This window comes from Ostrea edulis, chromosome 8 (assembly GCF_947568905.1).
Source record: "Ostrea edulis chromosome 8, xbOstEdul1.1, whole genome shotgun sequence".
NCBI lineage: Eukaryota > Metazoa > Mollusca > Bivalvia > Ostreida > Ostreidae > Ostrea > Ostrea edulis.
In genome coordinates, this window is record NC_079171.1 from 52,140,041 (window position 1) to 52,150,083 (window position 10,043).

The following is a 10,043-nucleotide window of genomic DNA, read 5'->3' on the forward strand; positions in this document are numbered from 1 at the left end:
TGTGATCCTTTAGGGCAATATTGGGGCCACAATATGGAGTCCAGTTTTATCTTTTAAAAATCACAACAGCTGAACGGAACAGTAGGACCAAGGTGATTTAGGTGAGCAATGTGACCGATGGGCCTCTTGGGTATTTTTTTTGGGGGGGGGGGGGGGGGGGGGTCTAGTAATCTATGTAAAGTCTATATTTTTCAAAAATGCTTTCATTTCTAATTTTTTAGGCCATAGCGAAGTTGACCTACAGCACATCATCACAGAGAGACCGTGGTACAGTGTATTATTTCAGGAACCTTCTTAATGCCAGAAATGTGAAATATGACGTGAAAAATGCCTTTCGGGCCTACAAAATGCTTTACTACACGATTTTTGATGCAATCTGCTGCATTATGTTCTTGAATGAATTTGACAAGAATGAATTGGAATCAGAAATAGAATTACCAGATGGTTTCCTTGACCAAAGTGATGAAAGCAAAATATCTTGGATGAATGACTTGTGCAGCAGAATAGTTCACAAATGGTTTTTTGATAGCAAGAATGATATATTTTGTGAACTAAGACATATTCTAGAGGATCCAAATCACCTCGAAAACTACTGGGTAAACACGGGGGAAAATGGTCGTTTCAAATGTCATTTTTGCGAAAAGACATTTGCTTTTGTAGGAAGTTTGAAAACGCACGAATCTGTGAAGCACCAGCATGTTACGCAGACTCCGAAAAAGAAAACTACAACTCGTACTAGTAAGGAGGACGAATTAATGAACCACATGGTTCTTATATTCAAACTCATAGCTTTACTCAAGAACCTTGACACTGCTATTGATATGGCAGATGGTTGCAGATCTGTGAGGTCCGCAAAGTATGAGATTCCAATATTCAATCGGACAAACAAAGTCAAGTATGTCATTGGATGTGTACAGCTTATTGACTTGACTGAACACACTTTGATTGGGCAGCAGAAGGAGCACTTGATAGCTAATCGGACAGTAAATGTACAGGGTGGAAGAAACAATAACATCGCGTTAGATGAGTATCTAGAAATCATCAACCGAGACAGCAAAAACATTGTATCTGGACATCAGACAAAGGCGAGCATTATCAAGCATTCCAAGCAGTTTCCACATTTAGTCAATTACGTGAAGTACTTTGATATTGTTTCCGAGATTAAAGCGCGGAAGGGATTTCACAAACTCCCAAACTATAAGACAGATGTAGCAAAAGTTATCAAAGAACTTCTAGATATCAAATGCTTAGTGTTTCATCCAGAGAGAAAATTACATTGTAGAGATCTCTGTGTGGACAGGGACCCCTTTTACAATTCGGAAAAAGGGTTATCAACTATGATCCATTGACACAAACCACTGACTCCCTTCAGTCGATTGAGGAATAAAACATTCTAACATGTAAATTGTCTTTGTAATACATGTATTATTACATGTACATGTATTAATAAATAATTGTTGATGTAGTTTTCAGTTCCATATTTCTTCAAGGGAAGTTACTGTTTCTTTTATTGGCAGTTAAGGTAGCTCACTACACCAAGGCTTACAATCTTATATGACACTATGTCACAAGATGACGATTTTTTAAAATCCAAAATTACATATTTTCTGCATTTTTGGCACATGTACTTATTATATATCATCACATCATTCATAATTAAATCATTTTGTACTAATTTGAAATTTTTTAAAGGCATAATGAGCCCCTAACACACTTAATAGGGTCTTCAAAGCAGTAAACTCATCTTGGTGATGTTCTACTAGAAAAACAAAATATAAAGAACATTGTGGTACAAATTTTGCAGAATTGCAGCTGAAATGGATTTTTTTAGCAGGACATTGAATTTCTTTTTAATTGAATTATCTCTGTATTATTGATAATCCTCAATGCTAAGACTATTGTATTCAATATTTTTTTGTTGAAAATGGAACTTGTAGGAAATCCATTATCATTCAATTCCTAGATGGACAAAACAGAAGTTAGATTCCAATGTTATTATTCACCTTTAACGTCTTCCATCTCCTCCCTCAAACAATCACTCTCCCTCAATGTACTTTATTGTTTCTTGTATGAATGTACTGTATACTGCAAAATGTGTTGTCCTTATTTTGCCCAATTTGGTCCTCGTCATAATTTTTAACGATAAAATGCAAAAAAAAAAAAGTTAACACAGATCAACAAAGTTTACAGTATATTTGCAGAACATTAACAACTATTTAAAATGGTCAAAGACTACATTCTTCTACATCACAGGCTTCACAAATTTCATTATCACTGAAGCGGTTGTCATCAGAAATGTCATACTCATAATCTACAGTGTCACTTCCACTGGAACTATCAGAATTCATATATTCATTGCTACACAACTTTTCTAATTGTAAAAGAGAACACTTATTACACTTGCACATATCTGCACATATATCGCAACAAGTATGGACATTCATATCTTTTTCAAGTTGAAGTAAATCGGCATCGGACATGAAATTGTTCATTAAATTCTTTCTACGACAACTTTTGCAAGAAATAAAACTTTTTATCTCTTGATCAACATTTCTGCATTGGTATGAATTGTACATTATTATTGCAATGGATTGTTCACCATCCCTTCCTACTCTACCTATTGACTGTATTAAATCAACTACATTTCTTGGAGGTCCATATAAAATAACTGAATTACATTTCAAAACATCTATACCCATTCCTAATGGTGATGTAGATAAAATGACTCTTTTTTCACTTTTTGTTCTCAAAGCTTCAACTATAAGTTTCTTATTTTCATCTGGTGTTTCTGAATGATACATATCAATAAATTTTGCACATTCAACAATTTCTCTTACAATGTAGTTGTACAGTTTTGATACATCAGATATTGAATTACAATAAATGAGTGTTCTAGGGAATGCTTCTCGAAGTGAATTCAATGATTCCATTAACCAGTACATAGCAGCTTCAATGTCTTTATCAACTTTCTTAACAACAAGTTTGATATTGGACTTGTTTGGACAAATTGTCACTTCAGTGGTTTGGACAGGATCTAATCCCAAAACCTCGGAGACATGGTTTTTAATTTTTTTGGTACATGTTGCACTTAAGGCAAGGAGATTCGCTTGTGGACATAAAGACCTCATTTCTCCAAGGTAACGGAACCATTTCCTGAATGCTTCACTTTCGTGAACTTTCACTTCACCACCCCTACAATATAAAGACAATACATATATGTCTTTGAAGGGGGCGTAATAAAAGGATGCAAAATTAACAATGAAGGATAAAGACCATAACTTGCATTTAAGTGAACAATACTTGCCATTCATAAATAGTATGGAATTCATCAATCACAGTCACTCCAATATTGCATTTCTGAAGCTGCTTTCGAAAATCATGGTTTCCAACTAGTGTTTCTGGTGAGGCAAACAAAATATCGAAATCGCCACTTAGTATCCTCTCATCCACGTCTTTGCTTCTTCCTATGAAAAAGATTTACAAATGATGAAACTTGAATACGTACATGTATGATGAGGAATGTAAATCATTTTATGTTTGTTATTAATCCAAGACTACTCTGCCACTTACTACCCAGGATTCCTTTTAATAGGGATTTATCAGTAGTACTCAGTACTTTAAATTCTCAAATTGGCTGAAAAATTTATTCCGATTTTACCAGGTGTAGCAGAGGAAATCCGAGATTACAGCACAGGGACTCATCATAATTTCTTTGTTTGATTAAAATTTTACAACTGTTCTAGATTTACAATAGATGGGATGAATTCATGACGATCCCCGAGATTATTACAGCAGCTAGCAAAGGATTCTCCGATTAATGTATTATTTTAAAATGCAATTCAAACAAAATGTACACATACCTTTATAAAGTGCCCTCAAGCAGTCAATCTTGTCCAGACGTTTTACTTGGTCCTCCATAAGAGCAACTAACGGGCAACAAACAATAATCTTGCTCTCGGCATCAAAACAAAACTCATTCCAGTCCTTGTCAACTAACCAGCGTGCTAAAGGTAACAGGATCTGGTATGGCAAAGACTTGCCAAAACCTGTCGGTAGAACGGCTATGCAGTTTCTTTTAGCAAGCATACTTTTCACTAATGTCTTTTGTTCTTCTTTTAAACATTCTATAGAAAAGAGTTTACACACATCTAACAACACTTCTTCAAATTTGTCCGACGCCATCTTGTTTGCTGATTTGTCTAGGATTGTCTAATACGCGCGATGTGATTGGCTGAAAAGGATGTGATATTATGCTAATTAGTAGGTCATTCACATGTGACCCCGTATGGAGTTTCTTCAGACCTCCCACGCAGCGACTATCCGTATATCGAGCGAAGTGAGAGGTTTGATTTTAATCAGACTGCTTTTAAGACCACCCTCCAAACTCTTACAACTACCAAAGATGAAACACCTGTTGAAACCACCAATGAAACACCAAACACAAAGACCATCAAAGCCTCTACCACTATCAAGATTACGGTACCTTTTAAGACCATCCTCCAAACCAGTACAACTACCAAAGATGAAACACCCGTTGAAACAACTTCTGATAAATCAACTACAGACGCTACGGTGGGGAGTACCAACAGTAACCCACAGGAAACAAGTTTCCATCCAAACACAAACTTCAGTATGTCCAACATATTTTTTTCTGTGTATAACACTTAATGTAAAACTTATATGGTACCAATTTTGATGCACCAGATGCGCATTTCGACAAATAATGTCTTTTCAGTGATGCTCAACCGAAATGTTTGAAATCCGAAATAACTATGAAGTTTTAGATCTAAATATAGCCAAAAACAGCGTGCCAAACAAGTGGAGCCAAATTCGTCCAAGGATAAGAGCTATGCATGAGGGAGATAATCCTTAATTTTGAAATGAATTTCTAAATTTTATAACAGCAATTAAATATACATCCGTATTTTCAAGCTAGTAACAAAGTACTTAGCTACTGGGCTGTAGAGACCCTCGGGGACTAACAGTCCACCAGCAGAGGCCTCGACCCAGGGGTCATAATGTAAAAGTTATACGGTACCAATTTTGATGCACCAGATGCGCATTTCGACAAATAATGTCTCTTCAGTGATGCTCAACCGAAATTCATTTCGAGTGAACAGTGATCATGGTGAAATGATGTAAATGTGTGTTGTGCTGTTTTTTCGCGTGAACAGTAATTGGATTGTGATGACTGTGGTTGTCGATACATGATTTCTATTTTATTTGTGTCTCATTAATTATCGTATCTTATAACATTTTAATATGCAACATTAATAAAATATTATTACTTTATACAAGCACTTTTTATTTCATATCATGTATTTTAGAGTTGAAATAGTATCTACCATAAATGTAATTCTAAATTGAGATTTCATGTATATTTGCATGATAAAACAAAATAACTTAATAAATATTTAATGTTTATCATTTGAAACTTGGTATTTTTTTAAGTACATTAACGTTAAGCTATAATTTAAAGTAATTGATTTACAAAATTAAGATTAAAAAGACAAAGAAGACAAACTATTATACATCCAGCAAAATAAAATTCATAAATAGAAGGAAAACAAACCAGCTTATTATTTAAAAAAGATAATTTTTAAAGTTATTTGATTATAGAAATCATAATATCATTAAATGAATTATTTAAAAAAGGGACAGAATCTCAATATATTCTATCATTATACATGTATATATCCTACAACATATTCTTATTGCCTTATTCTGGTTATATCTGAAAATAGACTATAGCCTACCTGTAATTAAATTATTTTGTTCTCTACCTGCACCCAATTCTCACTTAGCCAACACAGAGTTACCTGTATTTTTTCAAAATGTTGGTTAAGTGGGAAGACACCATACTGGTTATGATCACATTCGGCAAATAAACGAGCTTACCAAAAAAGTAACATACTTATTACGAAATAGTTCAAAATTTAGGATCAGAAATAAGCGATTTTAAACAACATACAGTAGGCATCCATTTAATTACACCAAGAGTATTTCATAATATGACTAAACATTTAGTCCTAAATATAAATGTTGGATATTAGAAACTTCTACAAGATTTCTGTAAAAAGCTGTTGACAGAGATGTAGTGCGAGTAGCGCACGGACCTCTGGCAGAGAATGACTAGAAATGTGACATTTTTTCGGGTTTCCTTAATATTGCTTCATGTATTTGAAGGAAGTGTATTTGGCATATAATATAGATGTACGGTAAATACATAACATTTAGTTCTTTGGTCTTATCATAATGACTGTCCCTTTTACCGCTATGAACCTTTGTAATTCATCATGACGGGGTAATTCACACACATCAGAGCAGACTCCGCGTACTCCACGTTAAAGTTTGTATGACAAGACACAGTGTACCACCAGTTTACAGTTACTCGTACAGTTACAATGTCTGATGCCGTCATTATCTGGTCACATGCAGAGAACATGAAGGTCAATCTACTGTTGAGTTGTACAATTTAGGGGGGGGGGAGGTTATTTCATGGGACAAGCGGGATAACTCCGTCTTTTACGTTGTGACTCCGTGAACTGGAAGCTGCGGGTCCCCAACTTTAATCAATCTGCCGTTGCCATTGTACATGTGTTGTTCATCTCTCCTTCTCGTTACAGGAGCCAGGCCCATAACACTGGTAACATTTTGGGGGCTCGTCCGGCGGAAAGGAAATGATGGAGCGCATGGAGGAAGACCTTCTACTCCTGTCTAAGTTGTATACAGCAACATTAGAAGACATAATGGTGGTGGCAGGCTTGAAGATGGCCCCTGAGAAGGCATCACAGAGGACATAATCCATGGTTAATTAAGTGTTGACACATGTATTCATTCATTGGACAATAAAATTTTACAATGCTGTGATAAAAATGTCATATTTTTTTAATTTCACAGATTGGAGAACTGCAAACCAAAAACATGCTTAGGAGAGCAGTTCAGATTGGCCATGGTGGGATAACTGCTCTCCTAACATTATGGGGAAAACCAGCACACAATTTAGATGTACAGCTTAACAAGACATACAACTTATTCGCTTTAAAGCCTGGAAATGACTTTGTCAACGATCATATAATTCAACCCTATCAACAACTTTCAAGGTAATTAAATAAATATTTTCAGACAAATAGAAATACCTTAGTTAAGGATTTTAAACACTAGATATAAGGACATTTAACCATTTTCAGTTTAAATTTCCATGCCTCTTTCATGGTTGAAGTATAAAGATTGAAATAAAATTTCTTAAGTCTTGTTTATTTCGGACGTCTCCGTGGGCCATTGAGCGCAATGCTTTAACCACACGTTAAAGCATTGCGCTCAAAATCACACGGCCTCTCGTCTCTATTGGCGCAGGTTTAAATCCTGCGTACGTAGGTAAGTGAGAAAGTATCCTAGTTTACTTTCGGAAGGTCAGTGGTCTTTTCCCAGGTATATTGTATATGGATTTTCTCTTCCACGAATAAAAACTGGGCGCCACTAGATAACTGAAATTGTTGAGTGTGGTGAAAAATATCAATCAATCAATCTTGTTTATCTATTTTACAGGAAATATCAGAAGAAGAAAGTGCGGAACTACAATTTAGTGGCGAGATAGAGTCAGTATCGTTTGAAAAGTAATTACCATATATATATATATATATATATATATATATATATATATATATGGATTAAGATTATCTCCCTCATGCATAGCTCTTATCCTTAGACGAATTTGACTCCACTTTTTTGGCACGCTGTTTTTGGCTATATTTAGCTCTAAAACTTCATTGTTATTTCGGATTTCAAACATTATGGTTGAGCATCACTGAAGAGACATTTGTCGAAATGCGCATCTGGTGCATCAAAATTGCTACCGTATAAGTTTTACATTATGACCCCTGGGTCGAGGCCTCTGCTGGTGGACTGTTAGTCCCCGAGGGTCTCTACAGCCCAGTTGCTAAGTACTTCGTTACTAGCTTAAAAATACGGATGTATATTTAATTGCTGTTATAAAATAAGTTCAGCCATTTACTGACTAACAGTGTCCTGTTTGCCCTGATTTCTCTGGTAAAATCTTAATCGTTCTGCGATCGCCAGTGGTATAGGTTTCAAGTGTTGCGCAATCAATGTTTTTAAATCGGCATATGATTGTTCAGATGCCTTTTGCGGGGACGTTAAATTACGAATAAATCCGTGCATTGTCTGGCCACACACTGTCAACAATATATACTTCATCTTGTCATTATCGTCAATTTCATTGGCAGTGAAAAAATGCTCTAACCTTTCAATATATTCGTCCCAATTCGTATCGAACTCATAGGTGTCGATCTTTCCATAGACAGCCATCCTCGTCTCTAATTGTGATGTTTGCTTTATTCAAACATACAAAACATATAAAACATGCCTTCTCGCCAATACACATACAAGGAAAACGTGCTTGCATTCTATAGCAACAAAACGTTACGGTCTGAATTCCGGATTGATAAACATTACAATTTCTGACAATTCACATTGTATTAAATTGTTAAGCCCTTCTTGGCACACTGATTTTGACTGCGGATAACTCCGTTTACCTGATCAGGATATAGGGCTCACGGCGGGTGTGACCGGTCAGCAGGGGATACTTACTCCTCCTAGGCACCTAATCCCACCTCTGGTGTGTCCAGGGGTCCGTGTTTGCCCAACTATCTATTTTGTATTGCGTCATGCGATTGATCACTGCTCGTTATCTTCACCTTGCATAAGTGTGTATGTGAAATGAAATTGTGTTTGTGTTCATTATTTATTTTCATTATGTAAAACGTTTACGGTAACAATTTGGATGCACCAAATGCCATTTTGACAACCGAAATGTTTGAAATCCGAAATAGCAAACAACTTTTAGAGCTATTCTCGGGATAAACAGAGTGCCAAAAAGTGGAGTCAAATTCCTCTAAGGACACGATCTATGCGTGAGGGAGATGATCCTAAATTTTGAAATGAATTTCTAAATTTTATAACAGCAATTAAATATACATCGGTATTTTCAAGCTAGTAACGGAGTACTTAGCTACTGGGCTGTAGAGACCCTCGGGGATTAACAGTCCACCAGCAGAGGCCTCGACCCAGGGGTCATAATGTAAATCTCGTATGATATCAATTCGGATGCCCCAGATGCGCATTTGGACAAATAATGTCTTCTCAGTGATGCTCAACCGAAATGTTTGACATCCGAAATAACAATGAAGTTTTATAGCTATTTCAGGGAGAAACAGAGTGCCAAAAAAGTGGAGTCAAATTTCTCTAAGGATAAGAGCTATACGTGAGGGAGATAATCCATAATTTTGAAATGAATTGTTGCAAATTCATGTAAAGAGAACACTTATTTCACAGATATGTTTTCAAGGTTGAAAAATTGTAAATAAGGAAGGATCTTGATGCTAAGCAACTCTTTTATTCGAGGATCCTTTTAAAAATCTAAAAAGATCTCGCTCATTTCAGTACACTTGCTTCAGTGAAAAGTATTCGTAAAACATTTTTCTATTGTTTAGAGACCAGGTCGAATGTGTGTCTTTTGCAACAAAATCATTGAAGGGGGAAAGTTAAAGAGACACATAGTAAGTCCCCAAAAAACCACACGAGGAAGTTGCCACTGTACTGAAGAAACCTTTAGACAAGCAAAACAAATGGTTTGAAAAAAGCGTCAAGAGGGAATATTCAAATACAACATGAATCATTTTCATGGGAATGATGCCAAATTGATGAGGGAATGAAACCGAAAACACCATATGAGCTAAGAATGTGCTTAGAATACAGGAAGTTCTTCTCTAACAGAACATTCTACAAACATAAAGCAACTTGTAGCAGTCTAGCACAGCCAATTAAAACGCAAACACTCAGGCCTCTCGATCTTCACCATGACGAAGAATTTGTTTTAGATATCTTAAACATGGGATGGTCCAGTCGGAAAATTTTATTAGAGAAAAAGCAAGATTGTTCAAATCATTGGATATAAGCATTTCCGTGCTAGAAAATCAGAATCCAGGAAATCAAGCGAAGTTAGAAGAGAGGTCATGATAGAA

The 10,043-nt window shown here is 35.8% G+C and overlaps 1 protein-coding gene across 1 annotated transcript; it reads right to left on the reverse strand.

Moving 5' to 3' along the window:
* Positions 1–2,225: 2,225 nt before the first annotated feature.
* LOC125679646 (bifunctional 3'-5' exonuclease/ATP-dependent helicase WRN-like) lies at positions 2,226–4,301 on the reverse strand. The gene is made up of 3 exons (XM_056146435.1): positions 3,861–4,301; positions 3,305–3,464; positions 2,226–3,192 (listed from the first exon to the last, which is right to left on the reverse strand). Exons 1-3 carry the CDS (start codon positions 4,180–4,182, stop codon positions 2,226–2,228), a joined length of 1,449 nt encoding a protein of 482 aa, XP_056002410.1. The 5' UTR covers positions 4,183–4,301.
* Between the last annotated feature and the right edge of the window lie 5,742 nt (positions 4,302–10,043).

Bases quoted from the DNA above. Each gene is read 5' to 3' on its own strand.
- LOC125679646 (XM_056146435.1), bottom strand. From the start codon at position 4,182: ATGGCGTCGGACAAATTTGAAGAAGTGTTGTTAGATGTGTGTAAACTC. The intron at 3,465-3,860 runs GTATGTGTACAT...TCTTTTTCATAG, and splicing joins CTTGAGGGCACTTTATAAAG to GAAGAAGCAAAGACGTGGAT. The intron at 3,193-3,304 runs GCAAGTATTGTT...TTTATATTGTAG, and splicing joins TTCCATACTATTTATGAATG to GGGTGGTGAAGTGAAAGTTC.